Source organism: Strigops habroptila, chromosome 2, assembly GCF_004027225.2.
Source record: "Strigops habroptila isolate Jane chromosome 2, bStrHab1.2.pri, whole genome shotgun sequence".
NCBI classification, from domain to species: domain Eukaryota; kingdom Metazoa; phylum Chordata; class Aves; order Psittaciformes; family Psittacidae; genus Strigops; species Strigops habroptila.
Window position 1 is genome coordinate 119398058 of NC_044278.2, and position 18795 is coordinate 119416852.

General features: G+C 45.9%; 1 protein-coding gene across 3 annotated transcripts in view; it reads left to right on the forward strand.

Annotated features, from left to right (window-relative positions):
- Nucleotides 1-18795, forward strand: part of INTS4 (integrator complex subunit 4) — a 36624-nt gene that overhangs the window by 3569 nt on the left and 14260 nt on the right. For all 3 annotated transcript variants that reach the window (XM_030477704.1, XM_030477706.1, XM_030477705.1), the window contains exons 3-14: nucleotides 615-732; nucleotides 1657-1763; nucleotides 1963-2148; nucleotides 2478-2528; nucleotides 3171-3259; nucleotides 3670-3790; nucleotides 5038-5109; nucleotides 6197-6371; nucleotides 9776-9981; nucleotides 13612-13754; nucleotides 14677-14792; nucleotides 17605-17738. In XM_030477704.1, the coding sequence (XP_030333564.1) occupies nucleotides 615-732; nucleotides 1657-1763; nucleotides 1963-2148; nucleotides 2478-2528; nucleotides 3171-3259; nucleotides 3670-3790; nucleotides 5038-5109; nucleotides 6197-6371; nucleotides 9776-9981; nucleotides 13612-13754; nucleotides 14677-14792; nucleotides 17605-17738 (1518 nt within the window). The remainder of the gene's footprint in view (nucleotides 1-614; nucleotides 733-1656; nucleotides 1764-1962; nucleotides 2149-2477; nucleotides 2529-3170; nucleotides 3260-3669; nucleotides 3791-5037; nucleotides 5110-6196; nucleotides 6372-9775; nucleotides 9982-13611; nucleotides 13755-14676; nucleotides 14793-17604; nucleotides 17739-18795) is intronic.

The following is an 18795-nucleotide window of genomic DNA, read 5'->3' on the forward strand; positions in this document are numbered from 1 at the left end:
TGAATCATAGAATCAACCAGGTCAGAAAAGACCTTTAAGATCATCAAGTCCAACTGTAACCACAGGATTGCCAAGGCCACCACTAACCCATGTCAAAATGAGCAGGTGTTTGCAGCTAACACATGCTTCTGTTGGTTTATGTGATTTTTACCTTGCTATGTTGGGTTTCTGTCAGTTCTTGCTGTCAGATTGGCAAGATTCCTCCCCACCAGTAAGAGAAACAGTTGTTTTCTGTAGCCCCAAACCCTGCTCTTCAGCAGAGATCAAGAGACCATCCGCCTCAGTTCATCTCCTAAAATCCTCCCATTTGTTCATTAAAAGAGATTTTAACATGAGCAACCCTGAGTTTTCTGGCATATTGGAAACTTGATGTATTTAAACTTTACATTTATGAAGGTAATTTTATGGAATTGTGAGTAAAAGAATCATTTAGAGATGTGCTGGAAGGTGCCTCCTAAATGGTTTTGTGTGGTTGATTTCCCATGGGATGTGCTGTGGGTGTATGAAGCAGCCTGACAGTAAAATTCAGACCCTTGTGCTGAGTTCTAGATGGGTCCTGCCTGTGTGTAGTGGAAACTGGGAATTAAATGAGGATGTTTGTCATTTCCTTCCAGGAGAATGATGCCTCTGTAAGGCTGAAGATCGCTTCCCTGCTGGGCTTGTTGTCCAAAACTGCTGGCTTTTCCCCAGACTGCATCATGGACGATGCCATTAACACACTTCAGAATGAGAGTAAGTCCCAGTTTTTAGGTGGTGCATGAGATCAAGGCAGATTCATCCTGTCTTTTAAGCATTTAGGACAGTGGTAAGGTCCTTACAACTGAAGTGTATAGTTGGGAACTGTTGCTCAGAGCATTTATGTTCTGCTTTTGGGAATGATGACAGAAAATGCTATGTCCTGAGGAGGAGAATGTTCCTCAAACCTGCTTGCTCTGTGCCTTTGTTTTAAGGGAGTGAAAACTTTGCTTTTCCATCTCTGTGTGAGACCTGTTGCTTCTGAAGTGCTCTGTTCTAGAGGACAGTCTTGCTTAAAGTAGAATCTTGTTTGAAGAGGAAGTTTTCTTTCTTTCTATGTGTTAGTTTATTACTGTTGGATTTATAATAGACAGTAAAATAGAGGTTGTCCTGTTTGTGGTTTCATTACAGTCCATTTTTATTTTCTATGTTGTATTCACAGTTTGTATGTGCTTTATGTGATATAGTTTAATTTTAATGTCATTGATAGAATCATGGAATGGTTTGGGTTGGAAAGGACCTTCAAGCTCATCCAGTCCCAACCCCCTGCCACGGGCAGGGACACCTTCCACTAGAGCAGGTTGCTCCAACCTGGCCTTGAACACTGCCAGGGATGGGGCAGCTTCTCTGCAACCTGTGCCAGGGCCTCACCACCCTCACAAGGAAGAACTTCTTCCTAAGATCTAACCTAAATCTCGCTTACAAGTGCTGGTTGGGTTGAGTGAGTTCAGCAGAGGGCCAGTGAGGTGGTTGGGTGCTGGAGTAAGTGATGTGCAAGGAGAAGCTGAGGGAGCTGGGCTTGTTCTGGCTGTAAAAGAAGTTTTCAGGAGGACCTTCCAACCCTCATGAGTGATTCTGTAGCTGTCTGTGGGTGAGAGCTCAGTAAAGAGGTACAGAGCCTTTCACTGCTTTGTTTTGCAGAGTCTCACCAGGTCCTTGCTCAGCTGCTGGACACCCTGTTGGTGATTGGCACAAAACTCACCGAGAATCCAGCTGTCAGGATGAGACTGGTAGAGGTAGCCTGCAAGGTAAGGCAGCCTCCCTGGGGCAGGAAACCTTTATCACTGCCACAGGAGAAAAAACACGTAGTCAGTGTTTAAATTCTCAACAAACTTATAATACTAACATGTTATTAACTGCTAGGAATCTTCATATGATTAGTTGTTACAAGGGGGTGAAAGAACAAGAAGATCCCAGTTGCATCTGTTCTTCTCTTCCCTTCCACAGCATCTGACAGATTCTTCCCATGGTGTAAGGAATAAGTGTCTTCAGTTAATTGGCTGTCTTGGACCAGTGGAAAAAGGTGTTGCAAAAGAATCTGAAAGCCAGGCTGCCAAAGATGTCCAGAAGATAATAGGAGATCATTTTAATGATCAGGACCCTCGTGTCAGGACTGCAGCTATAAAAGCCATGGTAAGTGGTGCTGGTGCAGTTGGACAGAGCCATAGGTGACATGGTCTAGTGTGAGGCATCCCTGTCCATGGCAAGGGCTTGGAACTAGATGATCTTAGGGTCCTTTCCAACCCAAACCATTCTATGATTTAAAATATTTATAGCCAAGATAATGAAATATTTTAATATAGCAGGAATTTAGACATGCAAGCAACTAAGTTCACTCAAAGCAGAAAAAACAGCAGTGAAAACTTGCTCCGTGTCACTTCAACCTATAGTTTATGTAGGTTTATGTATTTATATATAGTTTATATACTTACATATACTTGTTTATGTTTGGTTTTCTGTAGCTGCAGCTTCATGAAAGAGGATTAAAATTGCAGCAGGCTATTTACAGTCAGGTAAACCCTTGTATTTCTGTTGATTTTTGTCCTTGTTTGCATATCCTGCTTTTTAGATTCTGTGACAATGTGCTTGGAGAGGAGGAGGGCACTGAGCAGAGGTGCTGTGTTTTGCACTTAGGTTGCCTATATTCCTTCTTGTCCTGTGGCAGTGGAAATGGAAATCTCTTTTGCATTATTGTGCTTAAATGCACTAAAGCATATACTGTGATATATATTGTTGGGGGAGATAATTATGGGAAGGACAAGGCACTATGTGGTTATTAATATCTTTTAGCAATCTCATAGTCTTAACCCCTTGTTTATTGGAGCAAATACATGAAGCCTGTATCTGTTATGTCAGTCAGGTTGCACAGCTGAAGCCTGCATCAAATTAGTTCTATTACAGATTCACATTTCATGCTTCCTGCATAGTACAGACAATTCTGGGGTGTTACAGCATGTGCCTGATGGACTTTAGTAGGACAAGTCTACCTGATCAAACCTGGAAATAGTAGGGAGTAGAAGGGAAGACTAAATCCACTCTGATTTTTAAGCTGTCCTAACTGATTCCTGGTAAGGATCCTCATTGCACTGTGGGAAGTGAATGACAGCTCAGGTGGAGATGTTTCAGGTAGATTGGACTGTGAATCTTCTTTTCAGGCCTGCAAGCTGTTGGCAGATGATTACGAGCAAGTGCGTAGTGCTGCAGTTCAGCTCATTTGGGTCCTCAGTCAACTTTACCCTGAAAGGTACGTACTGGATGCAGAGTGAGTCAAAGTATTGGCAGAGTAATCATCCTAATCCTGAGAGTTTTGTCCTGACAGTGAGTAAGTCTTGCTTACTAAATCCTGTAAGTCTTGCTTACTAAATCCTGTAAGTCTTGCTTACTAAATCCTGTAAGTCTTGCTTACTAAATCCTGTAAGTCTTGCTTACTAAATCCTGTAAGTCTTGCTTACTAAATCCTGAGAGTTAGTAAGTCTTAGGAGTAGCTGATGTATACAAATTGCCAATACCTGGTAAGAATGCATTGATCCAGGTGAAGTTTTGGCTCCTGGTACTTGTTGCACATCCATAGGAATTCAACATAGTTGTTTCTTACTTGATGCCATCCAGCATGGTGTAAGATCAGCAAACTGAACTCATGTTTCTCTGTGACAGCATCGTCCCAATTCCTTCTTCTAATGAAGAAATCCGCTTGGTTGATGATGCCTTTGGCAAAATCTGTCACATGGTCAGCGATGGTTCCTGGGTTGTTAGAGTACAAGCTGCCAAGTTACTGGTAAGTTGCATTCTTTTCTTCTCTAGTTAACAACAGTTCATCTTCTGTTACTTGAATTTCACATATATTTGAGAAGAAATGGGAGAACGTTTATCCCAGGCTCAGCTATAGGTTGGGCAGAGAAGAGATTCAGAGCAGCCCTGCAGTGAAGGACTTGGGGATGTTGGTTGATGAGAAGCTGAACATGAGCTGGCTTCAGTGTGCGCTTGAGCCCAGAAACCAAGCGTGTCCTGAGCTGCATCAAAAGGAGCGTGAGCAGCAGGTCAAAGGAGGTGATCCTGCCCCTCTGCTCTGCTCTCGTGAGACCTCACTTGGAGTATTGTGTACAGTTCTGGTGTCCTCAACATAAGAAGGACATGGAGCTGTTGGAGCGAGTCCAGAGGAGGCCACGAGGATGATCAGGGGCTGGAGCACCTCCCATACAAAGACAGGCTGAGGAAGTTGGGGCTGTTGAGCTTGGAGAAGAGAAGCTGCGTGGAGACCTCAGAGCAGCTTCCAGTGTCTGAAGGGGGCTACAAGGATGCTGGAGAGGGACTCTTCATCAGGGACTGGAGTGATAGGACAAGGGGTGATGGGTCCAAACTGAAACAGGGGAAGTTCAGGTGAGATATAAGGCAGAAGTTCTTTACAGTGAGGGTGGTGAAGCACTGGAATGGGTTGCCCAGGGAGGTTGTGGATGCTCCATCCCTGGCAGTGTTCAAGGCCAGGTTGGACAGAGCCTTGGGTGACATGGTCTAGTGTGAGGTGTCCCTGCCCATGGCAGGGGGCTTGGAACTAGATGATCTTAAGGTCCTCTCCAACCCTAACTATTCTATGATTCTATGTTTAAAAACTATATAGGTAAATTTCTACCAGAATTAGAGAAGAAAGGAAGGAGAGAGGTTGAGGAAACCCAAAAGCTTCTCAGCTGAGCTCTATAGTGATTCTTCCCTTGAGAGTAGAGAGTTGGGTATCCAAGCAAAAACCAAGTACTTGTCATAATTCCCTCCCCTGCTTCTCCAGCACAGGACATGGAAATCAACTGAGCTCAGGAAAGACCATATTCGCTCCAGTGGAAAATAAGATGTTCTGACCATCTTAAGTAAACTCCTTTAGACTCTGACATCCAGGAGTGCCAGGCATTGTCACGATTGGAATGAGTGGATAAGATTGGATGCTGTGTTGGGATGAGTCAGGAAACTCTATGGTGTAATTTAGAATAACCCTGTTTCTTCCTTCTGACTCTTCCCCCTTTTTTTTCTCTTTAGGGTTCTATGCAACAAGTCAGTTCCCATTTCTTAGAGCAGACCCTTGACAAGAAGCTCATGTCAGATCTGAGGGTACGTAAATGGACTTGTTTTTCCTGTGTGTAGTGTACTAAAACTGCACAGCAGGTATGTGAATGTTGAGTGTGCTTGTTGACCATGTCCTCGCCTCAGGGCTACTGAGATTGAATTGATAATGACAGCTTTGCTTTTAGATTAAAGTCAATGAATTGCTGGCTTTAGGTTTCATTAGCCAAGCACGTAATAAACAGCTTCAGGCTATTCAGGTTTCACAGATAAGAGGTAAACATCTGTGTTCTTCTGACCTTTGGCTAAAAGCTTTATTTATGGTGTATGGAAAAGCTGCATCCTAGTTTTAGGAGCAAGCTCATGGAGGCATCCTGCAAGATCCAACCATTTCAAGAGATGTTTATTGCTAAAGGCTGAGCCCTAAAAGCAAAACTTGTCAGGAAAATTCCTTCCTTAAGCAACTTCCTTGAGGTATTATGTTCAGTTTTCCTGCCTACAAAAGAAAGATGAAGTTTAGAGCTGTTAGTTTTTGTGGGCTGCTTTGTAAAGGCTGTTAAAGAAAGTGCTGCACAGCTTTCTGTGCAGTGTGGGGGAAAGGAGGTGGATTAGCCAAGCATGCTGAATGAATATCACATTTTCTGCATTGCTGAACTCTGTGTAGTGTTGATAGTCATGGAAGTATTTAATTGCAGCTGAACAAGTTGAGCTGCAAAGTGATACCATGTTTTTGCCGATCGGGTATTGGATATTTAACTAGAAAGGGTGTTGCTCTGACCCAGTTTGGCTGTTCTTATAAGGGATGTTTAAGATGACATGGTCTAGTGTGAGGTGTCCCTGCCCATGGCAGGGGGTTGGAACTAGATGATCTTAAGGTCCTTTCCAACCCAAATCATTCTATGATTGTTAAAATATATTGGTTGTTATCCTTTTCCCAACATTAAAAGTACAAAGAGTTACTGGCAATTAAAACTATTCATTAGAGAGAAGGTACTATTTGCTTTTCTTTGCATTTGCATGTGTCTGTCAATGTTTAAGCCTTGAGCTACATCTATTTTCAACTCCAATAAAGCCATTTAATACTTTATTACTTCCATGTTTACCATGGTAGTAACTGATAATCTTGTTTGGACAGAGGAAACGCACTGCACATGAGAGAGCCAAAGAACTCTACAGCTCTGGGGAGTTTTCCAGTGGCAGAAAGTGGGGAGATGATGCCCCCAAAGAAGAAATCGATACAGGGGCTGTAAACTTGATTGAGTCGGGAGCTTGTGGGGCTTTTGTTCATGGCCTGGAGGATGAGATGTATGGTAAGTGTTAACTTAGTATGGAATGACTAAGAGAGAGGTGTGCTGGGTAATAAGCTTTGGGGTTTTGTTGTGGGTTTTTTTGGGGTCAGAATAGATGACTTGGCTGTTGTGTTTGGTTTCTTTTAATGAATAGTGGACTTCAAGTCGATGGGGTTTTATTCTGTTGTGATCTCTGGTGGGGCAGTTGTTTGAAAGATGCTCCAGTGTTGCACAGAATTTTGGATAGAAATGGTAGACACCAGCCCCCTCCTGGCTCCATCCTCCTGTCAGGCAGTTGGAGAGAGCGATAAGGTCCCCCCTGAGCCTTCTCTTCTCCAGACTAAACCCCCCCAGGTCCCTCAGCCGTTCCTCATCACACTTGTGCTCCAGGCCCTGCACCAGCTCCATTGCCCTTCTCCGGCCCCGCTCCAGCACCTCAATGTCTCTCTTGCAGTGAGGGGCCCAGAACTGACACAGGATTCGAGGTGCAGCCTCACCAGTGCCCAGCACAGGGGGACAGTCCTTGCCCTGGCCCTGCTGCCACACTGGTGCTGGTACAGGCCAGGATGCTGGTGGCTTCTTGGCTGCCTGGGCACAAGCTGCTCGTGTTCAGTCACTCTCGACCAGCACTCCCATGTCCTTCTCCATGAGCAGCTTTCCAGCCACTTTCCCCAAGCCTGGAGTGCTGCAGGGGGTTGTTGTAGCCCAAGTGCAGGTCCCAGCACTGAGTCTTCTTGAATCTTATACAGTTGGCCTTGGCGCATCCATCCAGCTTGTCCAGATCCCTCTCCAGAGCCTCCTACCCTCCAGCAGATCAACACTCCCACCCAACTTGGTGGTGTCTGTGAACTTACTGAGGGAGCACTCGATCCCCTCACCCAGATCATATAGAAGATAATATATAAAGATATTAACAGAACAGGCCCCAATACTGAGTCCTATAAATCAAAACTAAGAGAACTTGTTTAAAACACGGCACTACAAGAAACCTGTGCCCATGGAGTCCAGTAATCGCTCATTTTGGAAACAGCAGCTTCCACCCTCACAAAGGTTGGAACTAGTAGAGACCAACCCTTGTGTTTATCCAAATATTTCAGAATCCAACAGCTACAACTAAGAGTTTTTTTTCCCTTCTAATTTCCAACCCAACTTTATCCACAACCAATTTATACCCATTTGATCTTACCAGTGGTAGGTTTCAGATGAAATAGTTGTTGCTTCTCTCGGGGACTGGCTTCCCTGTTGAATTAATAGTGCAATGGGGAAATAGGCTAAGACTCTTTTTAGTCTGTGCTGTGGTAAAAGCTTTCCTCTTGGCCAGTGAGCCTTGAAAATTGGTGACTGAATCTGTATATTTTCAGGTACTTAAAATTTCAGGTGGGGTCTTGCTGCTATCAATGTTATTGATAGTTCGTGTTCTTTAATGGAAATAGCCACATTCTGAGGTCATATTTACCTTTTCCACACTGCTATTGTGTGAGTCTCTTGTGGTCTTCCTATGATGGACCTGGAGGCTGTCATCTCTTTCCAGCAGATGATATTTCATCTGTGCTTTTAGACAGGATGAATTAGGAGTGTCAAAGTGGAACACAGATGTTCTTGAGCTCCGGGTTTGGTGTAGCACTGACCACACTGACAGCCTCAGGGAAGTCTGTGTGTTACCCTTCCCAGCCCAACTTTCCTGTGGGGAAAGTGAAGATGTTTATTTCTTAAAGCTATTGAGGATGGGTGGTATTTGCAGAGACCTGTGAAAATGCTGAGCTCACAATGTTATTCCTGAATTTGCTTTTAATGTTCCTGGAAGGATGAGGCTAAATTAGAAAGTACAAACCCACCCTAACAAAAATACCGCTGTAGATTGTGTTGTAAAAGTGGGCTTATTGTTCCATGACTCCTGCAAATAAAAGCCTGTTTTCCTAAGAGAATGAATCATGGAATCATGAATGGTTTGTGTTGAAGGGACCTTAAACTCATCCAGTCCCAACCCCCTGCCACGGGCAGGGACACCTTCCACTAGAGCAGGTTGCTCCAAGCCCCTGTGTCCAACCTGGCCTTGAACACTGCCAGGGATGGGGCAGCCACAGCTTCTCTGGGAAAAGTCTGTGCCAGCGCCTCAGCACCCTCCCAGGGAAGAGCTTCTGCCTCAGAGCTCATCTCAATCTCCCCTCTGGCAGGTTAAAGCCATTCCCCTTGGCCTGTCCCTACAGGCCCTTGTCCAAAGCCCCTCTCCAGGTTTCTTGTCTGGATCTCTCCCGCCACTGCAGCGCTTCTGAGTCCTGCTGAGCTCTCTTCTTCCTCAGTGTGCTGCTTCATTTCTTGAATTACTTGTTGTGACTTCAATCCCAATTAATGTGTCAGCTTATGAAAGCCCTATTGGCAAAATGGCAATACCTTGGTCTTCACGAGCACAGAGACCCATCTGTGTGACAGCAGCTTTGTTCCTGAGCACGCAGGGGTCTTGCTGTGTTTGCATTTTTCTCTTTAATCGGAATCATCAGGACTCAAGTATGTTCTTTAGGAACAATAGGCCTGAAAGCTACACACGAGTTTAAGTAAATGTTTTCAAGATGAACTAATTGGAATGAAAAATAGAAGTATGTTTAAAACAATAATGTTTGCAGGACATCCCATTCATCCTCGTTTTTATGATCCCAATGCATAAATGTAATGGAAGCCAGCGAGGATGGCTCTAGGGAAGAGAATCTAATCTCCATTTAAGCACGTTATATGTGGGTATTCTTCAAATTCCTGTGATGTTTTACAGCTTAAATACACTCTGGACACTATTTGGATGCTTTTCTGCTTAAATTATGAGGCATCTTAATAATAAGGTGGCACCTTTTTCCGTTCTTTTGAGGAATCTGAAGTCAGGGAGCAGAGGAGTTTCATTGTGTTTGCTGCGGATACTCTGGGGCTTTTTCAGCAATTCATGAAGTGCTACATAAAAATGCAGTGGATGCTCCAAGCAATTAAAATGCCAGGAAGAATAAAACAAGCAGAGTTTAATTATCTGAATGACTTTGCTTAAGATAGCAGAGTTAATGCTACGCTTGCAAAACGCACTATGAAATACGTAGTGTTAATTGCTGGATAGGAGACCTGTTTTTCACCTCCAGGTCCCTCTTGTAGGTGCTTACAACAGCAGCAGTATTAGAGGTGAGGCTTTTAAGTTGAACATTTGCCTGTGGAAACATCCCCAGTGGGGTCCCTGCTTAGTCTCCATCATCACAGAGTCATAGAATGGTTTGGGTTGGAAGCGACCTTAAAGCTCATCTAGTTCCAGCCCCCCTCAGGGTCATCCTCAGGGTTTCTTTAGCATCTCCTATCCTTATCCCAATCCTTGAACAATATGAGGCCTGGCTGTTGGGTGGCCTGTCCTTTTAAACAGCACTTACACAATGGATTCCCTCCCTCTCTGTTGGCAGAGGTTCGGATCGCTGCAGTTGAAGCCCTGTGCATGCTGGCTCAGTCCTCGCCTTCCTTCGCGGAGAAATGCCTGGATTTCTTGGTGGACATGTTTAATGATGAAATTGAGGAGGTGAGGTTGCAGTCGATACACACCATGAGGAAAATTTCCAACAACATCACGCTGAGGGAAGACCAGCTGGATACTGTGTTGGCTGTCTTGGAGGTAAGGAATTCTTAAAGAGGGGAAAAAATTGCATTGCTGCTTTCTTCGGGGTGCTTCGTTATATGATGTTAATCAGCCCCTTTCAGGTGAGACTGCCCATGTTTTTGTTGGGTTCTTTTTGCTCTTTGAACACCCCCAAAGGCTAAAGTCATAGAATCACAGAGTGGTTTGGGTTGGAAGGGACCTTAAAGCTCCTCCAGTTCCAGCCCCCTGCCATGGGCAGGGACACCTTCCACTAGAGCAGGTTGCTCCAAGCCCCTGTGTCCAACCTGGCCTTGAACACTGCCAGGGATGGGGCAGCCACAGCTTCTCTGGGAAAAGTCTGTGCCAGCGCCTCAGCACCCTCACAGGGAAGAGCTTCTTCCTCATATCCAACCTGAACTTCCCCTGTTTCAGTTTGAACCCATCACCCCTTGTCCTATCACTCCAGTCCCTTATGAAGGTCCCTCCCCAGCATCCTTGTAGCCCCCTTCAGACACTGGAAGCTGCTCTGAGGTCTCCACGCAGCTTCTTTTCTCCAGGCTCAACAGCCCCAATGTTCTCAGCCTGGCTCCATATGGGAGGTGCTCTGGGTCCTGTAGCTTGTAATCTTCAGGACAGCAGAACACCAGAAACAGATGATTTTCAGATAAAACTCTTCCCTTGATCACTGTGCTATTGCCTCACGTGTGTTTCCTTCTGTCTTGGTTTGTGGTCCAGCACTCTGCACCACTTCACGTTGAATACAGCTTCATTTTCTCTCTGATTCCTTTGTTTGGCTGCTTTGGCTACACGTTTTCTCACCAAGCAGAGCCAGAGCCAGACATGAGACCTCTCTTCTGGCTGTTCAGAGTTTGTTAGTGTGCTCTGTGGTACACTTTTGGGTTTCCCCAACCAGCATCCTCCCAGTCAGTGCTCAGCCACCATCCAGAGGACAGCGCGAGTCAGCTGCAGTTCCGGCTTGGTGGGGTTGATCTGGGAGGAGATTTTGGCTGTATAAACAGTGCTGCCTCCCCACAAACCTGATTTATTTGCTGAACTACAGCCCCTGAGGTGTGGGTGTTTGTTTTCTGCTTGTGCTGCATCTAGCAGGCAAGTTTCTGCCTCTTTTGGGTAGTCTCCTGCAAATCTGCCCTTTGTGTCTTCACCTGCTGTTTACTTCACCCAGGGCAACACTGGTGTGTCCCAGGAAGAAGCAAACTGACTAATCTCTTATCAGGCTCTAACAAATGCTGTGGTACATGGTCTGAATGAGTTTTGGGTTCCTCACGTTCTTATGTAGGTGATTTATGTTTGTTCCAGTTGAGGACCTGTGCATCAGGGTATAAAATTAGATTGGGCTCTGTCTTAAGCTTCTGTGCTGACTGTGATAAACCATATGTGTGTTATGGTTTATATTATCATCATGATCAGGTATTGGGATAGCTGAAGTGTGAGAATAGTAACATTTTAATGGCTTTGTCTGATTCTGAAAGGTGTTTGCTTTCTGTAAAATCCATCTTCCAGCACCAAAATAAAGGATGTGGAAAAATGGCATTAACTTTAGTGCCTAAATTTCTTCTGGGAATGAAAATATGGAATCTTTGGGTGTGGGAATAGCTTCTGTTTTCACCCCACTGCTTCGAATGCTGAATAGCTCCCATCCCCTCCTGGCTTTTGTGAGCAGGCTTTAGATCCTGCTTTGCCTGTTGCCTTTGCTCTCAGTTGCTGTTGATTTGTGCTCCTGTCTGTCCCTTCACAGTCTTGTGCCTCCCTTCTCTCTGTGCTCCCTTTGCAGTGTTCTGGGCCACTCACCTGGAGTCCTTTATGTCCATAGTCAGTTGATTTTAATCCTTAGAGTCCATCTTCTCTTTTGGTCATAGTCTGCCTTCCACCACCACCAAAAATAAGGTCCTGATGAGCTTCCCTCCTTTGGTCTTTTATGTGTGTTGGTGTCATTTAAGAGCCTTTACAAGAGATCTCCTCTTTTCTTCTTTTGTGCCAGACAGTGATGAATGAGCTGTTGATACTTAGCAAATTAGAACTTAAAACCACCCTTGAAACCCATCCAGGGTTTGTATCCTATCAACTTTTCACATCCTACCCAGCAGTGCTACACAAATGCTGATAGCAAGGGAGTGTAATGCATTGATAGGGAATGGCAAGGTGGGTTTTGGCAGAAGGAATGTAATTCAGTTGGAGTTCAGCCACAGGGCTTCTAAAAATACTCCTTGGAGCTTGAATAAGCTCCTGTGTGCATCATCACCCTGGCCTGGAAAATAAGGTGGGCACAATGTGACTTGAAAAGTGGTATCTTGGGGATCTGTGTGATCATAAAAAGCTCCTGACCAAAGTTACAAGTGTGGGTTTTGGGGGTTGGTTTGGTTGGTTTATTGTCCATCTATAAACCCAGAGTTAGGTCAAGTTCTTTATGCTCTAGATGATCACTGTTAACTTACTCTGTGCAGCCTCTGATGTGTCCTCAGTGCTTACTCAAACCCTCTAGAGGTTGGTGGCTGGTTAAAGGCTCGTGGAACTTTAACCCGTTTAAAGCTGGACCTGAGCTTCACGTGTTGAATGATAAAAGGCTTCTCCTAAGACAATAAAACAGTCTTTGGTTTGTTTCCAGAGAACCACTGAGTGCTTTGGGTTGAAGGGACCTTAAAGCTCCTCCAGTTCCAACCCCTGCCACGGGCAGCGACACCTTCCACTAGAGCAGGTTGCTCCAAGCCCCTGTGTCCAACCTGGCCTTGAACACTGCCAGGGATGGGGCAGCCACAGCTTCTCTGGGCACCCTGTGCCAGCGCCTCAGCACCCTCACAGGGAAGAGCTTCTGCCTCAGAGCTCATCTCAATCTCCCCTCTGGCAGGTTAAAGCCATTCCCCTTGGCCTGTCCCTCCAGGCCCTTGGCCAAAGCCCCTCTCCAGGTTTCCTGGAGCCCCTTTAGGCACTGGAGCTGCTCTAAGGTGTCCCCTTCAGGAGCCTTCTCTTCTCCAGGCTGCCCCAGCCCAGCTCTCTCAGCCTGGCTCCAGAGCAGAGCTGCTCCAGCCCTCGCAGCAGCTCCGGGGCCTCCTCTGGCCTCGCTCCAGCAGCTCCACGTCCCTCTTGTGCTGTTGCCCCAGAGCTGGATCAGGACTGCAGGGGGGGTCTCCCCAGAGCACAGCAGAGGGGCAGGATCCCCTCCCTGACCTGCTGCTCACGCTCTGGGGGTGCAGCCCAGCACATGGGGGGGTTCTGGGCTCAAGCACACACTGAAGCCGGGTCATGGGGAGCTTCTCCTCACCCAACACCCCAAGTCCTTCTCCTCAGGCTGCTCCATCCAGCCTCCCCCAGCCTGTGTTTTGCTGAGTTACCCAGCACCTTCCTTCTCTTTTACTGCCTATTCCTGAGGGTACAACATCACCCAAACCAAACAGTGATTCTTGCTCTGGTCGAGGAGGTCAGCAGTGGAGCAGTCCCTGTTCGTTCCAGGACATGAAGCACGGGGTGGGTGAGACCAACAGGAGACCCTGCAGCAGTTGCTGGGTCTGGGCTCAGCTGTGATAACTAGAAATGTGTGTTGTTCTAGTACTAAACCAGGCAAGGAACAGGAACTGCTCTGAAGTCAATGTGTCTGCAGGCACATCTCGGCACTCAAAGGTGTCTGGGTTGGGATTTGTTTGTGTTTTTCAGGATTCTTCAAGGGATATTCGGGAAGCACTTCACGAGCTGCTGTGTTGCACCAACGTGTCGACTAAGGAAGGCATCCACCTGGCACTGGTGGAGCTGCTGAAAAACCTGACCAAGTATCCCACCGACAGAGAATCCATATGGAAGTGAGTGTGTTCAGTGTCCTCATGTGTCTGCTTGTTTTCCTGTTCTTAGCAATCAAGGGATTAGGTAAATATTGAGCTAGCCGAGGAGATAACAGGTATTGCAGGTGTATAGTCCTGTTATTCCACAAATATTTGGACTAGTGGCTCCACTGAGCACTGTACATATCCATGGTTGATGTGGAAACTCTCCCTTTGCTTATTACTTGTACTGGGAATCCAGAACTGATGACCACTCCTGGAAGGATTACAAGTACTCAAAGCATTCCCAGACAAGATGAATTCAACCCTCACTTTAAAACCTCATCTCTTTTATGCCACTGATGTTTTGTGCTTATTTGACACTGCATTAAACAGCAATATTTCCCAGCAGCTCTTTATATCCCTTGTGACAAGAGGATGGGTTGTGGCATTGTGCTGTTGGAGAGACTTTTTCTCTCTGAGGTTGTTTAATGGGAGCAACAAAGGAAGCGAGGCTCCAGCACACATGGTTTGAGATGGAATTCTTGGAAACACTTATTTTAGTCTGCTTTGTCTTCTAGTGGACTCTGACATTGGTTTTGGAGTTTGGGTGTTGGTATTTGGTTGGGTTTTACCTCCTCACTCCTTTATTTCTTCTGGATAAACCACACTCACTTGTTAGTGTTTAGTCTGAAAGCTTTTCTTGTTGTAGAGCTCCAGGTATGAAGTGTTTCTGGATAGTTTAAATAAACAATTTTATTACTGCTTGCTTTTTCAAGCTGTCCCCTCAGTTTTCTTGGGTCCTATCAAATACTAATGCAAACACTCAGCTGGGAAGAGACAGGAGACTTGGACAGTAGGATTTTAAAGCTGAAAGTGCTGCTGCAACATGACGATGCTTTAAAATGTTGTAGTTTGCCATGTACGTGTTGACTAAAGGACACTTTGTTCTGTGCATTTTCAGATGCTTGAAGTTCCTGGGGAGCAGACATCCCACTTTGGTGCTTCCCTTAGTCCCAGAGCTGCTGAGCACACATCCCTTCTTTGACACTCCAGAACCAGACATGGATGACCCAGCCTGTATCTTTTTCACAAAGCCATGCTGAATGGTAAAAGGCTTCTCCAAAGACTATAAAAGTCTTTGGTGGTTTTCAGAATCATGGAATGGTTTGTGTTGGAAGGACCTTAAAGCTCCTCCAGTTCCAACCCCCGGCCACGGGCAGGGACACCTTCCACTAGAGCAGGTTGCTCCAAGCCCCTGTGTCCAACCTGGCCTTGAACACTGCCAGGGATGGGGCAGCCACAGCTTCTCTGGGCACCCTGTGCCCAGGGATCTTTTTAATGGGTCATTAATCCTGTAACAGATTGAATTCATGTATTCCTGATGCTCACATTTAAGTGATTTCCAATTGTGGCAGACAGTCCTGGCTGCTACAAGCTATTTCTGAATCCCTTTGCCACTTAGTCTTATTATTCAGCAAATGGTGGAATAACTGTTGTCTGGAATCATCTTCATAAATCCCAATGTGGTATAAAATTGACCTTCTTTTTTTATGCCGTGTTAAATAACATGTTTATCAAGCAATTTGTCAAGGTTTAGGCTTTGCAGATGAGTCCTTTGATGTGAAGACTGGTTTGTACTAGTTTTAAAGGTGCTTTTGGCATTTAAATAAGCTTTAAATAACGGTTTTCCTTCTGTGCTTGCTTTATAGGTAAAACTTGTGCTGTCCTCCCTGCTGTGCAGTGTGTAGAGCAGCACCACCTCTTAGTACAGCATTGGATGAGTCCCCATCATGCTGTAAATTCATCATCTTCTTGACATAATGCACAATCAGAAATCCTCCTGTTAACATTAGCTCTTCCCATGCTTTAGAATACAAACCGTTCTTGTTGTACCATTATCCTTAACAATAGGAGATGCCTTGGAAATGCAAAATGCCTTTTTCCCCCCGTTGTTGTTCCCTTTGCTTCCCTCTGTGCCGTTGCAGAACGTGCTGTTATTTCTGATGCGTGCTGAGACATGTTCAAGTGGAACAAGTCTCTTCCTCGCTGAATCTCCTCCTCATTTCTCTCACCAGACACAGGCCATCAGTTAGAAACTCTGTGCACGTTAAACAAATACCTCGTGAGAAGTGGAAAGGACTGAAATTGGGTGCAGAGAAAGATTGACCAGATGCTTGAGTAATGATTTGAGTCAATTTGTCCTATGAGTTGAGAATTGAAGGAACATTGTGGTGGGGGAAAGCTGTCATTTAGCTCAATGCATCTTCCTGCCCTCAACACAAGAATATTATCTTAGGGAATGTTCTGGAAGTGACTTGCCACCACATTTTATGGAGATATGTTGTATGAAACAGGCCTGGAAGCCAGAAACTACAAGTTAGACCTGGATGGTGTTTTTGCAGTGTAAATTGTTAATGAAAACCATGGTTTTCTTTGATACAAAGCACTTAGGAAACTTGAATCAGGTTAGTAAATTGCTTATTTGGAAAAGGTTTTGGGTAAAGAGGAGAAATTGGTTTGTCAAGTGGAAACCTTTGTGCTTGGCAGCTCGTGCATGCAGAAGATTTTGAAGGAGGAGATATGGGTTCAGTCCCATGTGGGGCTGAACCTACTTCTTCCTCATGCAGAAAAGAGCCCAGGTGACCATAAGTTTTGCATTGGGATCCTTTTACCCTCTCCTGTTAGAGATCTTACAACTGGGGACAACCATTTTGCAAGGCAAGTGCCTTTGGGATGATTAAAGCTTTCAGTTGCCCTTCGTATTTCTCAGGCTCTCAGACTGTGAAAAAGTTTTCTTTCTATTCCAGGATCATCTTCCTGTGTTTAATTCTTTGGTTTGGTTTAGGTCTGTGTAAGAGGAATGTTTTTCAGGGTATCATAGGAAGTACAGCAATTTTCAAAGAATCATAGAACCCCAGCCTGGTTTGGGTTGAAGGCACCTTAAAGCTCCTCCAGCTCCAACCCCCTGCCACGGGCAGGGACACCTTCCACTAGAGCAGGTTGCTCCAAGCCCCTGTGTCCAACCTGGCCTTGAACACTGCCAGGGATGGGGCAGCCACAGCTTCTCTGGGAAAAGTCTGTGCCAGCGCCTCAGCACCCTCACAGGGAAGAGCTTCTGCCTCAGAGCTCATCTCAATCTCCCCTCTGGCAGGTTAAAGCCATTCCCCTTGGCCTGTCCCTACAGGCCCTTGTCCAAAGCCCCTCTCCAGGTTTCCTGGAGCCCCTTTAGGCACTGGAGCTGCTCTAAGGTGTCCCCTTCAGGAGCCTTCTCTTCTCCAGGCTGCCCCAGCCCAGCTCTCTCAGCCTGGCTCCAGAGCAGAGCTGCTCCAGCCCTCGCAGCAGCTCTGGGGCCTCCCCTGGCCTCGCTCCAGCAGCTCCACGTCCCTCTTGTGCTGTTACCCCAGAGCTGGATCAGGACTGCAGGGGGGGTGTCTCAATTTTCAAAGACTCAGAGGCAAAGGTTCAATTTTAGGTGGTGGTTGGGTACCAAACTCGTGAGCACAGAGTAAGCCTTGAGGAAGAGTGAAACTCCTGATGAGCCTGTTCTGCATTTGTGCTCCCTGGCTTCTGTCCTGTGTGTTGCCTTTGAGCCATCCCACGTCAGCACTAACATCCTTCTTCCAGTATGGTCCATCCTGTAACGTTTATGCTTTGTCCTTGGTTTTCATCCCCTCAGACACCCGCCTCTGGGTTTTGCTCGGCATTCCCAAGCTGTAAAGAATGAGCAAATCATTCCCAAGCAAATCTCAAGCACAAAAAAAGGGCTGTTGAGTTGTTGTTGTTTTAACTTACCATCCCCAAGGAGCTCTTCTTCATAGCCTCACAGGATGCTTTGGGTTTTTGGGTTTCTTGCTGTTGTTTGGTTTTCTTTAACAACCCCTTTCAATAGACATTGCTGTTCTGGTTCTGATTTTCAATGCTGCTAAAAGTTGCCCGACGATGCCTGCCCTGTTCTCTGATCACACCTTCAGACATTATGCCTATCTTCGGGACAGCCTCTCTCATCTGGTCCCTCCCTTAAGAGTAAGTTGAACCACTTTGGTTTGGTTTATTCCTAACCTCTGTTGTGACTATTGCTGGGCTCTTCCATGTCTGTCATAGAATCACAGAGTGGTTTGGGTTGGAAAAGACCTTAAGATCATCCAGTTCCAACCCCCTGCCATGGGCAGGGACACTTCCATGTGTAACACTTGGATCCTCAAAGCTTTTTCTTCCAAGCAGCACACAAATGAATATTGAAATGTACATTAAATAAGGATGTACATTAAAATTCAATATTCAACAAATACTGAATTGTTACAATATGGATTTTGTGCTATTTTGGTGGGAGTAATGATGTTATTGCTCTCGAATGAGACTAGCACATGGTTTGCTGGTTGGGAAGCATACTGGGAAGGAAAGGTTCCTGGGCACTTTCTGTGTGGGGAAGGGGAGCTTATCCTTTGTAGATCTTCCAACATTGAGTTGTGTCCTACCTAAACAATTTGCTCATAGAATCACAGACTGGTTTGGGTTGAAGCGACCTTAAAGTTCGTCCAGTTCCAACCCCCTGCCACGGGCAGGGACACCTTCCACTAGAGCAGGTTGCTCCAAGCCCCTGTGTCCAACCTGGCCTTGAACACTGCCAGGGATGGGGCAGCCACAGCTTCTCTGGGAAAAGTCTGTGCCAGCGCCTCAGCACCCTCACAGGGAACATCTTCCTTATATCCAACCTGAACTTCCCCTGTTTCAGTTTGAACCCATCACCCCTTGTCCTATCACTCCAGTCCCTGATGAAGAGTCCCTCTCCAGCATCCTTGTAGCCCCCTTCAGACACTGGAAGCTGCTCTGAGGTCTCCACGCAGCTTCTCTTCTCCAGGCTCAACAGCCCCAATGTTCTCAGCCTGTCTCCATATGGGAGGTGCTCCAGCCCCTGCTCATCCTCGTGGCTGAGATGCTTTCCCTGCTGCTTTGAAGCCTGTTTTTCCTTCATGGAAGTGCAGGTGGGACTTAAGTTGGTCCTAAGTCTTATTGCAGCTCATAAAATCAGTTGCAGTTCGTGTGGTCTTGGACTCCCCTTGACTTCATGGTGTTAGAGTTA